The following is a 22,740-nucleotide window of genomic DNA, read 5'->3' on the forward strand; positions in this document are numbered from 1 at the left end:
GTCCTAATCCCAAGGGATGTCATGACCAACTTGGGATCCAGATGACATTGCCACTCCTACTGGCTCCATTTGAATCCCAAGTACCACCTGAGATTAAATGGGATTGGACTTTAACAGCAGCAGCAGGAACAACAGCTGTAGCTCATACCAAATAATGTGTCTCTCCCACAAAAGGACAGTTATTACCATATTTGATACCATTTAAGGCTATGTCTATGCTACACAGCTTTTAGCAACATGGCTGTGTCGCTACAGCTGTGCCGCTAAAAGTCATGCAGTGTAGCCTCTGTTTGTCGGCTCTCCTGCCAACAAAAAACTTCCACCCCCAATGAGTGGTGTTTGCATTGTCGGCAGGAAAGCGCTCCTGCCGACAGTGCGCTGTTCACACTGGTGCTTGTCACAGCAGAACTTTTGTCTTTCAGGTTTGTTTTTTTAACACCTCCGAAAGACAACAGTTTTGTTGTTCAATTTCCAGTGTAGACATAGCCTAAGAGACTGTCAAACAAGGGGGTTTTCCTTCTAAAAACTCTGTCCAGCTAATGGGAAAGGGAACAAAGGATAGGATGTTGTTAAAATCAAAGTCTTATTTAATGGTTTACATTTCAAATGCTTTAAGTATTTTTCCTTCTTTTTTTGTATCTCAAAAGGATAAAAGAATTTTTAATGGTGTGTTTGCCATGGTGTTAAGTGGGCTGAAGTGTCTATATACCAAACCCTGGACCTTATGTAACTGTTTAATGTTGGATGGTGACTGGGTTATGTGAACACCTTTGGCCCATATATTCCATCTAATTTAATACAACAGTCCCTCCTGCTCTTTGCCTTCTAGGGCTGCATATTCCTTTCTCAAGGACCTGGTGATCTACACCAATCCGGAGTCATTGATCCTTTCAGATCATATACTGCCTAGGTACATTGCTACAGTGTTGTGTCATCTGCCAGTTCCACGAATCTTCTATGGCATAGAAGCCAATGCGCCACTTGCCATTTCCTTTCACCAGCCAGTGTGTCAGAAGGCAGACGGTTGGCTCTACCAGTAAAGTCAGGCAACTCCTATTTTTCTGGTGAACAAGAAGTGGTACTAATGGCTTCTCTGATGGTCCTGAGATGAGAGATTAGCTCTCTGACAGGGCTTCCAGAGCCTCCCAGTTGCCTCCACATTCCTGTGGAATACATTACTGGCCTAGGGACTAGTGGTACACCCTTTTAGAATCTTCCCACATATCCTTATGATCCCACCCACTGGCCAAACTGGGTCTCCAGGGATCCTTACTTTAGCTCTCTGGAGTACAAAGATGCTGGGCAATGCTTTAGACAGAAGTAACCTCCCAGAGAGAAGCTTCAGTCTCCCCAGAAATATTTTGAGGAAGAAGATGTCAGGCTGTCTTGAGTGACTCGGAAGCGAGAGTACCAACCTCAGGGCTGACTGTTAAGAAGCAGAGCACAAACTCCAAGCTGATTGTGAGTTCTATACTTAGATTTTACCAACCAAGTATCAAGTGTGAACTCCTCAAGCACTATAACCACCTTAACCTGGATTCCCAGACAGTACCCTTGAGTACTGTAGTCTATCTTATCACCCAGGTAAGCTTGCTTTTGTGATAAGTGGTCCCTTTCACGAAAAATCACAACAATATTCTGGTTACTCCCAGTACCAAAGGACCAGTCACTTACCCCAGGTCAGCTGCACCTTAAATCCTACACCAAAGACAATGCTTGTAGCCAATTCTATAATAAATTAGCTAAAGATTTATTAATTAAGAAAAAGAATGAGTTATTTACAAAGTTAATGCAGGTAACTTACACACAAAAATGAGTTAGTCTTAGGTTCCAAAAGATGGTAGAAGCTTGTATAATAAGCAAGATCTATATGACTTTTAGGGCTATCCAGGCCAAGCATTGAGGATCTTTTGCTTATGCTTAGTAATCCTTCCCCTCAGTGTCCAAACAGCATAAAGATACATTTCTCTCTTGTCAGGGATTTTTATTCCTTTCCCTCAGAGTTCATGCTGATGGGAAGAGTCCACATGCATGTCTCCTCTTCCTGGGTTTGGGGGAAGCAATCAACAAAGTCTTTGTTCTTTAATGTTTGACAATGGCTCATTTTGGTTTCAATGGGCCTTCTTGTGTGTAGGACCTAACACCTTCTATAGGAAACCAGCCTTTACATTAGTTAATGCTTCCTTCCTGTTTAGTGAGTTACAAAATTACAGAGGTTTACAATGCAAACACTTAATATAACCTTATAACGTGGGATACAGATGTTAAGTGAGATTAATACATGTATCCTACAAGCATTTCATAAACTCTGAACACATTTTTATAAATCTAACACCTATTTCAATAACTGGTGAGCCAGACTGGTTTCCAGCTATGCATTCATCAGTGTTCAGTTGAGGCCAAGGGGCCTTGGCATGAGCAGGCACTTGGTCTGTCAGTGTCATAGAGGAATAGCTGGCTCAACCTGTATGGCCGGATCCAATGGTAGCCCTTTCTTCTTTCTCCAAGTTGAGGCAGTGGCACCGCCTGAATCTTGCCACTGGATGATTATAATCTGTATCAAGATCTTTTGATGAGGATTGTGGAAACTCTCTAGAGCATCCTGGAAAGAGGTTCAAGATCCAGTGCCTAAGCTACTGGATGTCCACCTGGCTACGGGCCTTAACAACATGGTGCTCCCTGTTATTGAGGTTCTATTGGAACTTGCTAAAATGGTTTGGCACACCCCAGCTGCCTATACACTGACTCTGAAAAGGGCAAAGAAAAAGTACTTAGTTCTATCCAAAGGACTAGACTATTTGTTCTTTCACTCTAGTCTGAATTTTCAAATGGTCTAGGCTGTCATGCAGTGTCACAGACTTCACCAATGTAGGTTTCTGATTTGGGAAAAGAAGCTGAGACTGGATCTTTTTGGCGGAAAGAATTTTTTGTCAGCTGTCCTCTTACTTTGTCTAGCAAATTACATGGCATTAATGTTCACATATGACTATTACAACAAACTGTCAGAATTAGCTAATTAGTTGCTACAGGAGCTCAGGTCCCAGTTCCAGCCCATCCTTGACAAAAGGAAATTGGTTGCCAGAGGATCCCTTCAAACATCGCTCAATGCAGCAGATATGGCTTCCTGCTCCATGGTGATTGGTCATGATGAGGCAGGCTTCATGAGTGCAATCCTTATGGCTTGCCAAAGACATCCAGGTAACAGTACAAGATCTCCCCTTTGAGGGTAACAACCTGGTTTAATGAGTAAAGAGGTGAGTCATTTCATTCCCTTAAGGACTCTCCTGCAACTCTCCACTCCTTTGGGATATAAACCCTGGCATCCTGGAGGATATATTCCAAGCCACCTCCTCATAGACACCATCCTACCTCTTAGGCCCTTTTATGATAGAAGGGCTATGAGCCCCCTAGGAAGTGTCAAAGGGTACAACAGAGCAGGCACAGTGCACTGCTGTCATTCCCTTTCAGTCCCAGCTTCCCACCAAGAAAGCATTTTGATGGGACTCTTGAGAGTCATGAACCAGTCTCCATACTGCCTGTTACTCCCCTTCATTCACCTCCTGCCCCAGTGCGTCCTGATGTGGCAACATATCACATTGGACAAATGGGTCCTAGACATCGTCACGACCGGTGACACCAGAGAATTCCATTCTGCTGTTCCTCTGATCCCCTCGTCCCCTCTCCCATCCATCACTCTTCTTTGGCAGGGTTATTGGCCTAGCAGATGGGGGGAAGTAGTAGATGTGATATATCTTGCTTTTAGGAAGGCTTTTGATGCAGTCCCACATGACATTCTCATAAGCAAACTAGGGAAATGTTATGTAATGGAAATTACTATAATGTGGGTGCATGGCTGATTTGAAAGACTGTACTCAAAGAGTAGTTATCAATGGTTCACTGTCAAACTGGGTAGGTGCATCTAGTGGGGTCTGGCAGGAGTCAGTCCTGGATCTTGTACTGTTACCCCAAAATTTGGACCCAAGGGACCCCAATAATTGCTTGCTGATGTTTGTAATTGTCAGTTTGGTCCATTTCAATGGGTAACAGGAGGTGGCCTGCCCTAGAGGAATTGTCTGGGTTTTATCAGTGAGTTTGTCTCTGACTCTCAGAGGACTCCCCAGAACAGACTAGTTCTGTTGACCTGGATACAGCCCTCTGCTCAAACTGTTGATATTCAGGCAGACATTACTTTGAAAACCAAAATAACTTATTTAAATATAATATTCCCTAATAGATTCATAGATACTAAGGTCAGAAGGGACCATTACGATCATCTAGTCCGGCCTCCTGCGCAACGCAGGCCACAGAATCTCACCCATCCACTCCTGTGAAAAACCTCTCACCTATGTCTGAGCTATTGAAGTCCTCAAATCGTGGTTTAAAGACTTCAAGGAGCAGAGAATCCTCCAGCAAGTGTCCCATTCCCCATGCTACAGAGGAAGGCGAAAAACACAATAAATGTAAATCATAATAAAACAATCAACAATAAAATAAATCTCAAAAGCATGTATTAAAGAATACACACCATCAATTCAAAGGAGGTTATAATGGATCACAAATGGAATGAGTCAACAATGGGATGCAGTTGAGAAAAAGGCTAATATTCTGGGGCGTATTAACAGGAGTGTTGTATGAAAGACAAGGGAGGTAAATTGTCCCACTCTGTTCAGCAGAGCTGGATAAATTGGAGAGTGTCCAGAGGAGAACCACAAAAATAATAAAAGGTTTAGAAAACCTGACCTATGAGGAAAGGTTTAAAAAAAAAAATTTGGCATGTTTAGTCTTGAGAAAAGAAGACTGGACGGGGGTGGGGGATAAGTCTTCAGATACATTTAAAGGCTGTGCTAAAGAGTACTGTGATCAATAATTGTCCATGTCCACTGAAGGTAGGACAAAAATTTTTGGCTTAATATACAGCAAGGGAGACTTAGGTTAGATATGAGTGTTAAAGTGCCTTTGAAATTTATTCCCAAATTTATCCCAAAGGTCCTGTGACACAACTAGCAAAAGGTTCTTTACAAGCAACTCTTGTCTTACCTCAGGGCCTGGCTACACTTGCAGATGTAGAGCGCTTTGGGTTAAACCAGCCTTCGTAGAGCGCAGTAGGGAAAGTGCTGCAATCTGTCCACACTGACACCTACAAGCGCACTGGCGTGGCCACATTAGCAGCTCTTGCAACGTCCACAGAGAGCAATGCATTGTGGTAGTTATCCCAGCATGAAAGTGGCTGCAACGTGCTTTTCAAAGTGGGGGGGTGGAGTGTGACAGGGATTGTGTTGTGTGTATGTGGGGGGAGAGAGAGTGGGTTTTTGGGGGGGCTGAGAGCATGTCAGCATGCTATCTTGTAAGTTCAGACAGCAGCAGACCCCCTTCCTCCCCGCCCCCCCCTCTCTCTCTCTCACACACACACTCTCTCTCTCTAATGGTTGCTTTGTCTCAGAGCAGATAAGCAGCCTGCTGTCAGAAACTGAGCTTCAAAGGGCATATCCGCATTCCTGCAGTGATTCCAAAACAATGAGAAGAGTGGCCCACTTGACTTAAGGGGATTATGAGATGTTTCCGGAGGCTGATCAGAGTGCAGTAATGCAACACCTCATTCACACTGACGTCTGGGCATTTCAGCCAAGGCGCAACAAGCATTAATCTTCTTGCCGAGGTGGAGTACCAGGAGCGCTCTAGCCGTGGAGTCAGAGCGCTCTACGTGCCTTGCCAGTGTGGACGGGTAGTGAGCTACTTTAATGTGCTCTAACTTGCAAGTGTAGCCAAGCCCTCAGAAACTCAGTACTCCAAATACACCACTTTCATGGGGTAGCATGTGAGGTCTCTACTGAAATCTTGTTACTTTTCAATATCCATAGTCATGGCATCATGTGCATATGGATTATATTTAAGTTGTAATGTAACAATGTAAAATTATGCCCTTATGGTCTTGGAGCAAAAGTGAATCCCAGGGAATATCTCTCTGGTGGCCCATTCAAGTGGGAGGAAGTTGTCATCCCTTCCTGGTTAGCTGATTAAATGTATTGCTCAATTATCTGTCTTTGCATCAACTCAGAAAAGTCACTGGAAAACCATCAAAGACAACCTATAAACATCAAAACCACTTGGAAATGAAAGGAAATGATATGTTAGTGAGGGGATCCCCTGTCTGTGAATAAAGACAAAAGACTTATTCAGTATATTGCAGGGTGGAGAAAGACACCCTGCATCCACTCACTGAGGAGGTACCGTGATAAGCAAGGGTGCTTCATGAAACCCTAGGTCCTAGCTATTTGGATTTATCAAGAGCTGCAAAAGGCTGAATTTGGCGTGACAATCTACTTTATTAGATAGGAAAGGTAGCTATTAATAAAAGTAGGCCCTAGTTTGCTTTTTTAAAATTTCGTTTTTTATGTAACCATTTGTTTCTGTCCCTCTCGCTTGTTTCTATTTGAATCTCTATTTTTTCTTAAATAGATTTTCTTGTGTTGCATTATAAATGCAATCACATGCTGTGTGTAGCCCATTGCTCCTGTATCAAAGGAAAGCTGGTAGAACAGGGTACGCTGTTCCTTTGGTAATGGAGGATCTGGGATTTCTATGGGTGTCCAGTGATCAGGGGGACGTACTGAAGGGACTCGGCTGGGATGCATCTGATGTCTATCTGCAGGGCAAAAGGATATAGCCCAGAGGAGAGTGCTTGTGTGGCTGACAGGCTGATTGTGTTAGGGAGTGAACACCCAGCTAGCACAGATGAAACTCACTCACCCTAGAGACAGATGACGACAAAGTGACTCTCAGCCCTGGGTACCCCAAGAAGCATCACAAGTGGCCTCTGAATTTCCCCTGTGTTAGACTGTTCACTTGCCCATCTTCTATGCGAAACCTCACAATAACAGTGATGACAGGAATAGCCACTCTTTGAATGTCCGCAGAGCTTTAGCTTTACAAAGGACAAAGCCCTTTATTCATTTCCATCACCAAGAGCATGCAAGGAGAAGCAAAAACTCAAATGAACTTTAGGGATATGTTCTCCTTTGCTGTGATCTTATGGAAGCCCCTTCCCCTCTGGGTATTGAAGGAACCTTTTACGAGAGGCAAAAGCTGTTTTAGTGGCTTCCCGGCAGGGAGTTACCCTCTCGGATGTTGAGCTCCATTCACTCCTTTACTAGGCATTATGCCCTGGTTCAAGCTTGATTGGCGGATGCCTCCTTTGGTTTAGTGATTCTGTGATGCAACATTCTTCCTTGCTCCTTCCTCCACAACGAGTACTGCTTGGGAGTCATCGATAGTGAACACCCACAGAGACCAGCACTTGAAGAAGAAATGGAGTTTACTCACCTTATAGTAACTGGATTTCTTCCAGATGTATGGTTCCTATTCCACAACCTGCTCTCCTTCCCCTCTGCTCAGATCCTCACTTGAATTGCAGTGAAAGAGGAACTAGAGGGATGTTGGTCCACACCGCCCCTTTTACCTTTGGTTCAGAGCACGAGGAGGTGTAGGACACAGGCACAGATCAACAGACACTGGTGTTAAAATTTTTTTTGGTTTCAGGCACATGGAGTGCATGCACACCCACACTGAATATCCATAGGGACCACACATCTCGGAAGGTTTTGGTAACTGGAGTTCATTTTTTTTTTCCTGTTGATTACAGAGTAAGTAGCAAATATTGTTATAAGAAACAAACGTGGGTGGAACTACTATTTGAAAACAGTCAAGGCTGGTGAGTATCCAAGTTTGGGGATTAGTGGTTCTCTTCATTACAGTGGATTCTACTACAGTTTGGCTTACTCTAACACCTCCCCTCCACAATGAAACCAAACCAAACCATCATGTGGTAGACGGAAAATAGGCCAGAACCCTCTTCCTCAAGGAAAAGTCACTCGTTACAGTCATGAAATTCTCTCCCAAGGAGAAGCCTAATTTGTTTTTAGGAACAGCGATTTCTTTTTTTTTCATATACCTGAAGTAAGCATAAGCCTTTTTTTCTCTCAGCTGCTAAATAGAGGCATAACGGCTTTGGGCTCTCAATGTCTCCACTCTGTGGACTTACATTGTGCAGAGATGATCTTGCATTTTCTTTCTCATTTCAGTGGGAAGCTATCTCCTCTAACTGTTGGATCTCCTTTCCCTAGTCTCCAGGTGGTAACTCTTTGAGTTATGCCACCTTTCCTTTTTAGGGCTTGTCTATACTTGAAAATTATTCTAGAATAACGTAAGATGTGAATTTCAAGTGAAATAATTATTCCAGAGTAACTCCATATGTAGAGAAACCCTTAATGCCTCTTTTTACATCCCTATCACTCCCTTCCACCAAAAGTAACCTGAGGTTCTACTGGGTGTTAGTATTTCCAGTTCAACTCTCTTCCATTTGTCCTGGCATCTGCCCTGAGAGTGTTCACAAAGATCATGTTGGCCACAGCACTAGTCTGTTGTTAAGGGGGTTTTGAAGAATTAATCGTTGGAATGAATGGTTTCTTTGGGTACACAAACGTGATTTAGAAAAAACCCCGGAACTCCAAAGTCCCATCGACTTTGCATATGAGCCATACACTTCAAGGTGTACCTCAATACTAAGCAATATTGCCTCAACCAAATGAACGAGACAAACTCTTTACTCCTTAACATTCTGATTTATAGTCAAGAAATGTGGCTAACCAGTTATAGATCTGTTTGTATCAAAATGTGGTAAGGAAATTCTCCTCTTCTGCAGCTGGAATGGTCAGAGTTGTAGCTCTAGGTGACCTCCCAACCTTGAAAATAGTGAGTAGAACTGACAGAAATTTGGAATTTCTGTACTATGGGATCTTCCAGCATTTCAGCTTTTTTCATTTTGAATTGAAATGAAAAGTAGAAATTTCCCACAAAACAAAGCCTTTGAAAGTATTTCAGTTAGAATCAATCAAAATGTTTTCTTTTGACTTTGAAATCTTTATGTTAAAGTTTGAGGTTAAATGTTAAATTATAGTAAAAATTGGTGATTGATATTTCAACTGGTAATTTGTAATTGGTTTTCTAAATAGCAATTTGTATGGTGATAAAATAAAAACAAATTTAGAAACAAATAAGTTTTAAATGTTCCCTTACAACAAGGTTGAAATGGAATATTATGACCTTATTAAAATGCTTCATTTTGATATTTTTTAAATGAAAAACATTCCATTGGAAAACTTTTGATCAGATCTTCTAGTTGGCTCCTCTATAATTCCATATTCCCATTCTAGTGATGAATTACTAAAATAAAGAACACAGCATTGATCATCCTCTAAGTATTTAGCTGAGTAAGCAAAAATGGTTTTTTGGGGGTCTGCTTATTGTATCAAAGAATCCATCAGTGCTTCTTTCCATAAAATACTTCATCCAGGTCCAAGCATCCTGTGCTCACCTGCCTGGAAGTTGAGTGGAATTAACCAAGAGAAAAACTACTTCAAAATTATAATACTCGCGCTCCTGGTCTGTAAGAAAAATTTCCACTAGATGATGCTTTTTAACTGTTTATTTGGTGGATTCATCTTCAGCACCCTGTAACCATGTTGTCTAGGTGGCGCCCATTTGTTGTTCATCAGTGAATGACTCTACACAGCAGGTCTCTGATGGGCAGGTGTCGCCTCTTTTAGAGCCAATGACTTGGTGCCTTAGCCCTCCTGGTATGGCATACTGGATTTGTACCCCTTCCAGCATGTTAGAGTCCAAAACAAAGGAAAACGTTGTACTAAAAATCAGGATAATCCAAGGATTTGTTGGCAGGTCTCCAGGCTTGTGTCTGTGCAGTTAGTCTCTCCTTGTCCTGTGCTTAGTCATCCCATCCACCAAATGGCTCATCCATTGAGCGTGGAACCTTAGATTCTTGGCTAGAACCAGATTTTCCTCATTGAGGAAGCACTAGAGCTCTGTTCTCCTTCCTGGTTAGATCTCAACTGGGTTAGGTCTCCACATTCTAACTCTCTTCTCCATGCCTAACATTGACTGACTGCAGATGTAGTGGGGCAGGGTCAGCTGAGTCCACAGGCTTTCCTTAATCCTCTCAGTGCCAGTGTGGCATCTATCTGCCCCATCACATATGCTTAGCAGCAACAAGTGATACTTTCATTTTTCAGCAATTTAAAAGCTGTGAAATTACCCTCGGTCTTCACTGCCACATGATGAAAGCACCACTGCTTTTACTGCTTTAAGATATGGAAAAGGAAAACCTAGTTCTTTAGTCTTAGTATTTAATAGGTGGTCAGAAATAAAGGTTGTTGAAAATATTTGCATGAGAGAAATCGGGAGCCCTGGGCTCTACACTGCATACTACTAAATATTTATTATTATTTGTGACAAGTCTTGGCGCCTCACTTCTTCTTTCTGTTGTAACTAAAAAAATAATGCCAGAGAAGCAGACCTTGCATGGAAGGCTGTGGATTTAAAAAAAAAAAAGAGCGAGAGATGACTCTGAGAAAGGAAGGGGAATTAAAAGAGGGCTGACTGCTATATGACCTGAACATTTGGGATGGACTAGATCAGTGGTTCTCAACCAGGGGCTTGTGTACCCCTGGGGATACGCAGAGGTCTTCCCAGGAGTCCAACTCCTCATCTAGATATTTGCCTCGTTTTACAGTAGGCTACATAAGAAGTCAGTACAAACTAAAATTTTCACATAGACAATGACTTGTTTATGTTGCTCTTTATACTACACACTGAAATGTAACTATGCTATTTATATTCCAATTGATTTATTTTATAATGATATAGTAAAAATGAGAAAGTAAGCAATTTTTCAGTAATAGTGTGCTGCACAGGCACGGCTTCCTCTGGGCCCCAGGGGTGTTCGACCCCCTGCTCCACCCCTTTCCCCCAAGCCCCCACCCTCTGCCCTGCCTCTTCCTGCCCCAGGCCACACCTCTGCTCTGCCCCAGGCTCCCCTTTCCCCCAAACCTCCACCGCACTTCTTTCCACCCCCGCCCCACCTCTTCCTGCCCAGTTTCACCCCCTCCCCCAAGTGCGCCCCATCCCTGCTCCTCCCGCACCCAGCGCCTCCTGCACGCTGTGAAACAGCTGATCGCAGCAAGTGGGAGGCACTGTGGGGGAGGGGAAGGAGTTGATCGGTGGGCCACTGGCAGACGGGAGGCGCTGAGGGGAGGGGTTAGCTGGCTGCTGGTGGATGCTAAGCCCCACTAATTTTTTTCCGTTGGTGCTCCATTCCTGGAGCACTTACGGGATCAGCACCTATAGTGTGCTGTGACACTTGTATTTTTATGTCTGATTTTGTAAGTAAGTCGTTTTTAAGTGAGGTGAAACTTGGGGATACGCAAGACAAATCAGACTTCTGAAAGGGGTACAGTAGTCTGGAAAGGTTGAGAGTCACTGGACTCGATAACCCAATATAGCTTTCTTGAAACCAAAATAATTCTGTAACTTGCAAGTCCTTTGAAAAATGAAGTGCATGGGCATGATCAGAGTTACTTACCGTATATGTTTTTTAGGGAGATGTGTCTGTGGGATGTGAATGATGGGAGATGTATAGAATTTACAAAACTCGCCTGCACCCATACTGGAATACAGGTTGGTATAGTATTCATGTAAATGCTAAAATGTTTGGGAAGGCCAGTACTATATTTTATACAGTTGAGGAACTATTTAGCTCCTTTGCTGTAGTCTTGTTGCTGTACTTGTACTGGGCTGTTATCTTCACAAGTTCAATTATGCCAGTTTATAAAATATATTTCTACATTGTCACATGCCCTAGAAATGGGTTGCATTTCAGCTTTTGAAAAATTGTCAAGAATTAATTTACAGTGATCATATTTATCATCAGGCAAGTAGCACTGCTCCCCTCAGAGACCAGCTGGAATGTAAATATAATTGAAGCCAAATATTTGGTCAGCCCGTTCTGAAATTTTTAAAATATCTGGTTATGTGATATAATACCACAATGCGTTTTGGGGCAGAAGGGGGTGTGGATTTAAAAACAAACAAACAAATTGTAAATACCTGGCTGGCTCTGCTAGTTAATCAAGGAATTCTAATTTATCAAAATAATTTATGAAAATAGAAAATAATTGTAATACACAAATAACACCATAGAGATCAAAAACCTATAATTAGATTGTGATTTAAAAAAATATTAACTGATTTCTTAAGGGACTGTGTTCTCTTTACAACAGTTCTACCAGTTCACAGTTGGGACTCAGCGTGAAGGCAGGCTACTGTGTCATGGTCATTACCCAGAAATTCTTGTTGTGGATGCTACCAGTCTCGAGGTTCTTTATTCCTTAGTGTCAAAGATTTCTCCCGACTGGATCAGCTCCATGAGTATTATTCGATCCCATAGAACACAAGGTAATGAGAAGTTGTTTGGGTTTATTGTACTTTTCTTTAAGTAAGAAAAACAGCTACTTTTTGTTCTAGTCTCCTGGCAAAGTATAGACTGGAATGATGTCACTTCATGTTGAAATCACACATATTATCAAATCTATCTTCCATTTGAAGGATTAAGGCTATCTTTGCCAGAAATCGTTAAGTTCTAACCTTTTAAAAAATACAAGTGGGAGAATTTGGTGTTGGTGAAAAGTACAGGCTTAGCCTTTGATACTGCAGTTTTTTGGCGGTTTTAGGTTGTTGTGTTTTTTGTTTTGTTTTTTTGTTTATCTACAGAATAAGAATTACTGTTCAGACATTGGCTTTGTATACTGGCCTCAACTGTAATTTAGAGCAGTCACTTCTAGGAATGCTAGTGTAGTTCAGTCTCCATATGTATTCAGGTTGCAGAGTAGCAGCCGTGTTAGTCTGTATTCGCAAAAGAAAAGGAGTACTAGTGGCACCTTAGAGACTAACCAATTTATTTGAGCATAAGCTTTCGTGAGCTACAGCTCACTTCATCGGATGCATTCAGTGGAAAATTATGCTCAAATAAATTGGTTAGTCTCTAAGGTGCCACTAGTACTCCTTTTCTTCATACGTATTCAGTAAATCGTTACTACTGTGTAACCTGGCCCTCTGCATGAGTCTATCCAAACCCCACAGAGGGAGACCCAACCCTAAAGAGCTCTTGTGATCACATCTGCACAGTCTACTTGGAGTGGAGTCTTATTTTGACATCTAAAGTAGGCAGAGCCTTGGCTCGTGTGCAGAGCTTGGGAGAGTGCCACTCCGTCATTGTTTTTTCTCCCCAGTTTGAGCTCTGTGTATGTATGCAGAGAATTCTTCACTCCCACAAAGCAAAAGAACAAATGGGAAATTAGTGCATTGCTTTCTTTGCGTGTAGTTTGCCAGTTCTAATTTATCCATTTGAATTTGGAACAAGCATTTCATGAATTTATTAAAAACTTTTAGCATATTTTTGATGTTTGTAATCTCTTGTTCAGCATATCTTTCATTTTATTGTAACTTCTTTTCTGCCCCTCTTTCACCCACCAGAGGATACTGTCGTAGCAGTTTCAGTGACTGGTATTCTGAAAGTGTGGATTGTAACTTCTGACGTTAGTCGCATGCAGGTAAGCAGAGGAGTTTCTGAATCTGAATTCTTCCTTCACTGTCAAACATTACATGGGGCATGAACAAGGCTGTGCATTTTCTATTGTGGGCCACTCTCGGTATGTTCTCTGTGTTGAGTCCCATAATTTTTCCCTCTTGAGTATTGTTGAACAGAAACATTCTTTTGGTCAGCATCTTTTGTGTGATCCTCCAGCTGCCCAAGAGCCATAATAATTGACCTCTCCTCTGCCTTCCAAAAAGAGGCTCCTTATTGTCTAAATTCTCCCTTAGCTCAGCTGCAAACTCTTCAGAGATGTCATTTTTCAATTGTCCATGTCTCATGCCGGCTTCTTAGAGGTCTGACTCTTAAAGTTAAGTCCAGAGAGATTCTAGTGCTAAGTCTGCCATGGTATTTGGTGATTTTAAAATTACTTGTACTGCAAGGAAATTACAACCAGCTTTGCAGGATGAAGGTGGGGCTTTAAATATTGATGCATGCATACTTTTCTTTCTTTCTTTCTCTCCATTCTCCCTAATCCCTCTTTCTTTCACCAATAATGAATTCTTCTTGTGCATTTTTACAGAATTTCCAATGGGGATGTGGAAAAGTAGAATCAGAAGGCAAACTTTCAGAGATCATATTTATTATAGTAGCTCTTAGGGTTTCTAGTGGAGATTGAGGTCTCATTGTGTATACTACAGCACCTAGCACATAATAAGAGACAATCCCTGCTTCAAGGAGTTTGCAGTCTAAATAGATGTGGGAGACAGACAGGAAGTTTTATTATCCCTATTATGCATATGGAGTAACTGAGGTACAGAGAGATTTAAGTGACCTACCTGAGGTGCACAGGAAACCTGTGTCAGATCTGGGAAACTAACCCAGATCTCTTGCCTTCCGGAACTGTGCCTTAACCTCAATACCATCCTTTTCTTTAGCGTTAACTCCCCTACCCCACCTCGTTCTGAACCTTGCATGATGTACTTTGTAAGTGACTTAAAAAAACCCTCTGAGAGGATCGCAGAGAGAGTTTTGGTAAGTGAAGATTTCCGTGTACCATGCAGAGCAGCAGATAGAATTTGCATAAATTTCCACTTTTACATAGAGAGCTATAAATCCTCAATATGATAGTGTGCTATTCCTGCCCTCCTGTACTGTCAGCATCTGAATTGGTGCCAGTCAGTAAAATAAAGAATCTTTCTCTAAAAGGGTGTGTAAGACTTTTAGGATACTACTAGCATTTTAGCTGCCCACAGGAGATTCATATGTTGTGTATATCAAAGCTAAACATCTGCAAAATTTTCCCTCGGTGTAAATCTTTACAGCTAATTTAGATTTTGTTGCTTTAATTTAGAAGGCTGCATCTGCTCTTGAATATTAAGGGGACACCAATTATCTTTACTATGTATAAGATCAAATCTAAATGATGACTTCAAATAGCTGAGTTACTCACTTGAGCAAACAATTCTGAGACCTATTTTGGAAACTACAAAAAGGGATTGTGTGTTTATTGGTTGAAAAAGAGAGCAGTTACTTGATCCTTGTTCGTCCTCTGTGGCAGAGACTGGAAAAAAAGGGGAACTCCTTTTTCTACTGTTTCACTTCCTGAAATAGCCAGAGTATGCTCTGGAATAATTTGACATGTTTTAAATTAAGAAACACTAGTTGTATCAAAGTCTTCCTTAAAAACAATGTTAAAATTTAAGAATTTCCAGTTGCAAGGGACCTGGGCTGTTTTGGAAAGATGTGGACAGCAAAGAGGTAATCAAACCACATAAAATACTTTGTCATCCAATTTTTCTTACAAAGATGTTGGGCTCCTTGAAAGAGTGCAGCTTGAAGTTAAAACAATATCCATCTCATTCAGTTAGGCTCAGCTGACTGTCTACAGGCGAGGTCACTCGACAGCATCAGAACTAAATAGACAACACTAATCTGTCCTGCAGAGGAATTTGTTACGCTTACCAGTGACAGAATAGGTTACCACAAGCTCTTGCAGATCTTTTTATTCTCTTAGTGTCATAAGAACTCTGAAAAGTTTTTTGGCTCTTCTTGGGAGATGGTCATCCGGCCTTTTATGAAACACAGAATTTTCCGTTTCTTATTACATGCACATTGGGCATGTCTACACTGTGATTTAAAACCTGCAACAGCAAGACTCCTAGCTCTGGTCTACAAACTTGTAGTGTTATGGCACTAAAAACAGCTGTGTAGATATTGTGGCTCAGGCTCTGAAGCCCACCCCTCCAAACTCGAGCCCGAATGACTGCAGCTGTTTTTACTGCTGTGGCTTGAGCCTGAATCTGTTGGAGACTCATTGCCCTGGGTTTTAAAATGCAGTGTAGAAATATCCACTGTTGTCTTATTAAACTCTATTTTGAATGATAAATTTAAATGTAAGGAGATTTTTAAGATTTCAATATAGAAAAACTAACTATATATTATAAGACAAGTACAGTTATTGATGTGTAATCTTTGCTTACTGTCTATCTTTCTGAGATACTTAAGACCCCCACATTATCTGAGCACTTCATGATATTCGTTGTGTTTTATACAACACCCATGTAGGCAGCGAAACATTATCATTTTAAATATGGGGGAACAGGAGCAAGAGAGACTGTGAGTAGCTCATGGTCACACAAGAACTGAGGTCCTTTGAGTCTCACGGTAGAGTCCTAACCACTGAACAATCCTTCCTCTTTTGTTCCTTAAATTAGATCCAGTTTTTTGTGGGTGAGGAGGCTGATGTCATTGGCTAGAGGCAGGGAATTTCACAGACAGGTCATTGTATAAGCTTCTTATTCTTCTCCAGAACAATGCTCCCCGTGCACCCCTGCTACTGTTTCAATTCAGGGTCTTTTCTAAGCACACTGCCAATCATAACAAAATATAGTAGATTTTATGATTGGAACTACGGGAGGAGGAGATCACCAAACTGCTTTGGTGTCCTAAGGTGCACAAAAACACAAATGACTGAGGTAAAATGCTAGGAAATCAGGTAGCTGTCTACTAGCTGTCTTGCCCCCCCCGCGCCCCCCCCCCCCCGACTACTTCTCTCCCCTCTCCCCCCCTTTCTTGCTTCCCTTTCCAGTTTAAGTCATAAGTTTTTATTATTAATGGAGGGTAAAATGTTCGAGTGCCTACTTAGGATGTAGGCTCTTAAGTAATTTAGGCACTCTTGAACACTTTACCTAGATTTTCTTGGTAACTGACTAAACAGTGGTTCTCAAACTTTATCATGTGGATCATTTATGATGAGATCTTCTTATGAGCACTTCTCCCAATCCTGAATTCACCCTTTGCCTCTGGTAGCTCTAATACTCATTGATGTGAAAGGGGTCAAATTTAAAATAAACTCATTTGACATAAGGAGTGTGGCTGCTTGATTATATCTCATCCATTTTGTCTCCACATTGTTTCCCCCCCTCCCCCCTTTTCCCTGACATAGGGCTTTCAGTTTACTATAACTCAGTCTCCACTTGTTGCCTGCAGCCCTCACTTCTGTAATCTGTACATGCTGTAGGAAGGAGAGGGCCTGAAACATAAGGCCTTGTATTAAGCGGCCTGGTATGAGCCCTGGGGCCTGGGCTAAAGTAATGGTAAAAACTTGCTAATCTAAAGCAAAGTTAAGTTATGAGCAAGAGGCAGGCCCTGTTCACAGAATCTGGTAAGAACAAGGCTGATATTGCAGAAACACACATTCCTAAGTAGTGCTAGGCATAAGAATATATCATAGAATCATAGAATATCAGGGTTGGAAGGGACCTCAGGAGGTCATCTAGTCCAACCCCCTGCTCAAAGCAGGACCAATCCCCAATTAAATCAATTAAATACAAACACATTCCAGAAAGGTGGTACTAGAACACCTCAATACCAGCACATTCCCCAAAGATAACAGGAACACACTGACCCATCCTAAAGATAAGGTCAGGATGACAGCATGATGAATAGAAATGTTTTGATCAAACCAACATGTACGAGGTAATGGGTGGCACCCAAATATGTCAGAGGGGGGGGACCTAGATACGTCAGGGTAATCCGTAAGTTGTTTGTATCTGTGTATAAAGATGTATCTCAGAGGGAGTGTCTTTTGCCAGCCTAGGGAGCAGTGGAAAGTCCTGCCACTGACTGAGCTGCATCCATTGTCATGAGCATACATATCTTAGTATACTTGTAGAGTCTACCAGGTGCTATTACCATGCTTCGTCAACAATAAACCTGGCCGGGCCCCTTCGCTACTAAACCAAGTCTTGTGGTCTTATTGGGCGGTTCGCTTGAGGTCTGCTGTGCCAGTATCTGCGCAGAGCTGGGACGGCATTCGGGGGGAACACACATGCAGCCGAACATCTGACGACACATGCCACTTCATAATTTTTGGGCTGCTCTTCTGTATGCTTCCAACCCCTTTAGTTTTGGCAGTCTGCAAATTTGATCCTGATTGAATTTTCACCAAAGAAATATCTGACAGAGTAAAACATGTTGCATCCACATGGCATACAAAGATGTATGGGTGTATCTTGGGCTACATCACAGGAAATGTCCTTGCTTGAAGCTTGCTAAATGTTTTGCTATTGTGACAGAAGATTTTCTGTGAGACCCCCCCTAAAATGCTCCTTAGACCTGTTCAGAGGTCCAGAGAGCATAATTTGAGAACTGTGGCACAAAGCAAAACAGTTTTAGGTATCATAGGGTTGAATAAAGGTAACTTTCTTTCTTTCTCTTTTAGGATACAGAACCAGTATTTGAGGAGGAGTCTAAACCAATTTACTGTCAAAACTGCCAAAGCATTTCTTTCTGTGCATTTACCCAACGATCACTTTTGGTAGTGTGCTCCAAATACTGGAGGGTAAGGATAACCAGTTAAGTAAAAAAAACTGGCTTTTTCTTAGCAATAGAGGCTGGTTTAATAAAACTGTCAGTGAGACATAGGGAAAGATGCTTGGGAAAGTGTTTATAAATCAACTAGAGCTCTGAGTTCTTTGAGTATTTAGTCTATTTCAAGTATATTGGCTCTCAGCATTGGGAGTATATTGCGTTCATGCTTTGGACATTATTTAAAAAACAGATGAAAACCCCTTTTTGAAGGCTAAATAGTTGATATGGTTTTGTTTTATGCAGACAAAAATCTGCAAAATCTAAATAGAAAGCATGCTATGCCATACCATATTTGTAATGTGTATCTAAGGATTGCAAACATGACACAGACATTGTAATTTCTATAACAAATTTATTTTCTTGGTTATTTTATGGAATTTAGTATGTATTAAGTATCTTAAGTAATTGTTGCCATAGGTAATAGAACTGAATGTTCCTTAAAACTAAATATGTGGAGGTATTAAATTATTAGCTATCCAAACATTTAAAATATGAACATGTAATGATAAACAAATATACTTTTTGTTTTTGTTTAATTTTGCTTACTTCTAGGTTTTTGATGCTGGAGATTATTCCTTGTTATGTTCAGTTCCTAGTGAAAATGGACAAACGTGGACTGGCGGTGACTTTGTATCAGCTGATAAAGTGATCATATGGACAGAAGATGGACAAAGTTTTATTTACAAACTACCAGCCAGGTACTCAGAATTTTAAATAATGGAGCACGTATGCGGTATCAGGTAAAACTGAGATGTGGAATAAAAATAAAATGTTGAATCTGATTGGTTTGTTTGATTCCTAAATCAGACTAATGTTGTAGAAACTAAAATGCCACTAACATACCTTAAAATTTGTGTATCCCCAAAATGATGTACCTTAATTTTGTGGTACATACCAAACAATACTAGGTAATAATAAAGTCAAAGCTTGAGACACATATTTTCCATCATTACAATGATCCTTTCTGATTAGTTATTGCTGACATTGGAGAATATGTGGTGTTACTGGGTTTGCTTTTCCTTTGAAGGTGTGCCATGAACAAGTTCAAGCATGTATTTAAAATGTTTTGCTGAATCAGGAACGCATCAAGGGAAGAAATCTTATTTGTGCTATGTTAATTAGGATCAACAGGATGTTGTTACAGTAAGTTAAGTGTAGTATTTCAACCTTTAAAAGGTGAACTTACAGAGCATTACTTGTTCTTGTACACGCAAAAGGTAAAAGATCAGACTTGGTGGATTTTTAAAGTATGTTTCCATCAAAGATACTTTATTTAATGTTAATCAGACCCTTGTCTTTACTTCCTGGTTATGATTGGTTTCTGCTGAACTCATTGTTATCAGAACCACCTCAACTGGGAATGCCTAAATTGTATGCTGCTGATCAACTTGAATGGTGTGTGTTCCAAATTAATGATTTAAAAATAGGGAATAGAACTAAACTAAACTCTTTAAGGTTGGAGCCTTTGGTGCCATTACAGATAACTTAGTTTAGTGGAGGACTGTGAATGACACAATTAGTGATAGAATTAAAAACTTGAGCTAATTATTTTATTTTAAATAAAGTAAACAGGTGTTGCAGTATAATGATACACTGCATTTATACCATATTCCAAGATGAAAAGGTGCATCCGGGGTAATCAGTCCCTGGTTGAGAAGAATGGGCGTGTAATCCTTTCTTTAATGGTACCTTGATGGCCAATGAATGTGCTAACCTAAAATTAATGTTACCATTTTTATAATCAATTATAATAATACCCCTTAATTAATTAAACCCACCTTTTACCATATCTATATTTCCACCACCATGATTAAATATTTTCTACTTTATCATAGGCTATTTCACGTGAAATGTCCTCTTAATTAACATCTCTGTAAATATCGTTCCAGTAATTATCAGTACATATAACATTCTTCCAAAACATACACATTTTGTCTAGAGCATTTGTTAAAACCAAAACATGTTTACCACATGACCTGGCCTACCTTACCTCTAACTTGACCCAGAATTGTCTGCTTCATTCATATTTTATTATCTTCAAGCCCAAATTTAGGCCCAAAAACATATTCTTTACTTACATTTCAGCACAATGGTATAAGCAAACACCATCTCTGTAGGCTACACTCTTTCTCAACTCTATTTGCATGAAATATGCAGTGATTCTTGCTGAGTTTGTAGCCAGTGCAAAATTGTTTTATGCTTCTGTGACTATGTGGTGAGATCCTGTTTAACCTTTCCTAAGCCTCAGTTTGATCTAATGTCTGTACCGCATGTCTTGAACATTACCTGGACGAGTTTTGGAATCAGTTCTGTCCTAGACATAAGCCTACTAACAGTATCCCAGGTCAAGCTAATGTTTCTTGGTAACATGTTGCTGGTCTGTGGATCTGCCAGTTGGTACAGTATACAAGAGAGTGTCTCAAGCCCTGGAATCAGTTTTCTGATGTTTTTTGGAGAGCAGTTTTATCATTTTTCTTTTTAGTTATTGTCATGAGAGAAAGACCTCCTGTCTCAGCCTATCTAAGATGCTTTGTTTTTTTTAATGCTGTGGTAAATAAATATTAGTTACACATGTTTCAGATCATAATTCATTATGTATGACAGGAAAATTATGCAGTCCTCTCAATCTGAGCTCGAAAATTGTCTTTAAATATAGTATCTGTAGCCACTTGAAATTTTAATTTTTTAATTGTTCTCAATTATATATAGTCTTCTGACTGGACAACTGTATTTGTCTGGGGAGCATGTCTCTTCATAATGTATAAACTCTTACGTTTTGTATGCAGAATCTAATCAGAATCAATAGAATTCTGTGTGGAGTTCAAAGTGTTAGTTTAAACCTGTAAAGCCCTGACTGGTTTGGGATAAGATTATCTGAGAGAGCATCTCTCTCCGCACCATATACTGCCACAGCAAGGATCAGCAGAAGGGCTTGAGCTGGAGCTCCCTCAATATAAACAGGAGGGAGCTGCTGGCAGGACACTTTGTGAGGAATCCTTGGTTTGGGCACTTGCTCCTCCCCGTCCTTGGTCCACCAGAGACTAGATTGAACCTTCCAGGTCCATTGCAAAGCTCCTCTTCTTTCTTTTCTAAGGTTATTGAGGTGGAAGTAGACTGAGCTGGATACATTTATGTGTAGCCCTCTGTTTATATCATGATTTTTAGTTTACGTGAAATAAACTAGACAACTGAATGGGCATCTGTATAGTTATATATTGAAACATTGACAAAATGAATAAAATATAACGTATTGGAAACACTGATTTTTTTAAAGTATTTTTTTGTTTGCAAATTCTGCATTTAAACAGTGACACAGTAATAGATTCTTAATAATGTAAGGGTTCTAAATTGGTGTCTTTTGTTGTTCTGTGTTAAACTCAGTTGCCTACCAGCTAGTGATACGTTTCGCAGTGATGTGGGAAAAGCTGTTGAAAATTTAATTCCTCCTTTACTGTTCAGTGTATTGGATCGAGCAGATAAACAGGTAAAACACATTCCTTGTCTTGCGGTTTACGCTGTGCATGTTTTTATACATAAAACTTGCTCAAAAACATTATAAGCTGTCTATTTCTTCTGTTAAGTTACAATCAACATTTTCAGAGAATAACTGACTTTTTAAAGTGTAAATTCATTTGGCTTAGTTTCCTTCTCCCCTAGTATTTCATGAGTTTGCATGGTTTTTTATTTATTTATTTATTTATTTAAAACATGAATGTCGTGATTAGCACTGCACAGGTAAGATCAGTTTGTTTTCAGTTCTGCAGACATCCTCACACTAAAGTACATCTGCCAAACAATTTAGATACCATTTTTCCTTTTTTTTTTTCAGTGAGTATCGTTAGATGGTATCCTCCAATAATAATCTTCCAGGTCAGGCATGTCATACTTATTCTGAGCCTGAATTACCCATTTGGGTAGAGTCCATGGCGTGTGAGGGGGGGAAAAACTAACTAGCCAGGAGGCAAGTTTCACAGTCTTGCCCAACTGCGACTGGAAAATGAGTCTCAATAGCTAAGGAGGTGCTAAGTATTACATTTACACAAATCTAAGGGTTTTTAAAAAGGTTAAATTCATTTATGAGCCTTCTTGCCTCTGTCCATTAACTTGGGTTGCCATTTATTCCCCTCTATGACGATCCTCACCAACCCTTTCTTGAATTTTTCCCTCCTTTTTCTCCATCTCCTGCTCCAATTTGGACATTTTCCTTTCTCCTATCCCCTGTCACACCATTTGGAGGGTCTTTTGTACCATTCTCCCTCCCCACATGCACACAATTTGTGGGTCCCCCCTCTCCTGTGTTATCTCCTCACCCTTTTGGGATTCTTCCCTCCCACTCTCTTGATGCCCCAGACCCCTGTTCGGTGGAAGAAGCAGCAGAGAAAGAGACACTGATGATACAAATTTTTAATGATACTAAGGGGTTTTTC

The 22,740-nt window shown here is 40.6% G+C and overlaps 1 protein-coding gene across 6 annotated transcripts in view; it reads left to right on the plus strand.

Moving 5' to 3' along the window:
* The window catches only part of WDR7 (WD repeat domain 7), a 346,125-nt gene that overhangs the window by 29,295 nt on the left and 294,090 nt on the right, over window positions 1-22,740 (plus strand). For 5 of the 6 annotated variants that reach the window (XM_007055311.4, XM_043547548.1, XM_043547547.1 and 2 more), the window contains 6 exons: window positions 11,448-11,526; window positions 12,129-12,303; window positions 13,381-13,457; window positions 18,165-18,284; window positions 18,866-19,011; window positions 21,695-21,797. In XM_007055311.4, coding sequence (XP_007055373.2) covers window positions 11,448-11,526; window positions 12,129-12,303; window positions 13,381-13,457; window positions 18,165-18,284; window positions 18,866-19,011; window positions 21,695-21,797 — 700 coding nt within the window. Of the gene's footprint in view, window positions 1-11,295; window positions 11,300-11,447; window positions 11,527-12,128; window positions 12,304-13,380; window positions 13,458-18,164; window positions 18,285-18,865; window positions 19,012-21,694; window positions 21,798-22,740 lie in introns of those variants that run through there. The other variant, XM_043547550.1, reaches the window with a different exon arrangement.

This window comes from Chelonia mydas, chromosome 5 (genome assembly GCF_015237465.2).
Source record: "Chelonia mydas isolate rCheMyd1 chromosome 5, rCheMyd1.pri.v2, whole genome shotgun sequence".
NCBI classification, from domain to species: Eukaryota; Metazoa; Chordata; order Testudines; family Cheloniidae; genus Chelonia; species Chelonia mydas.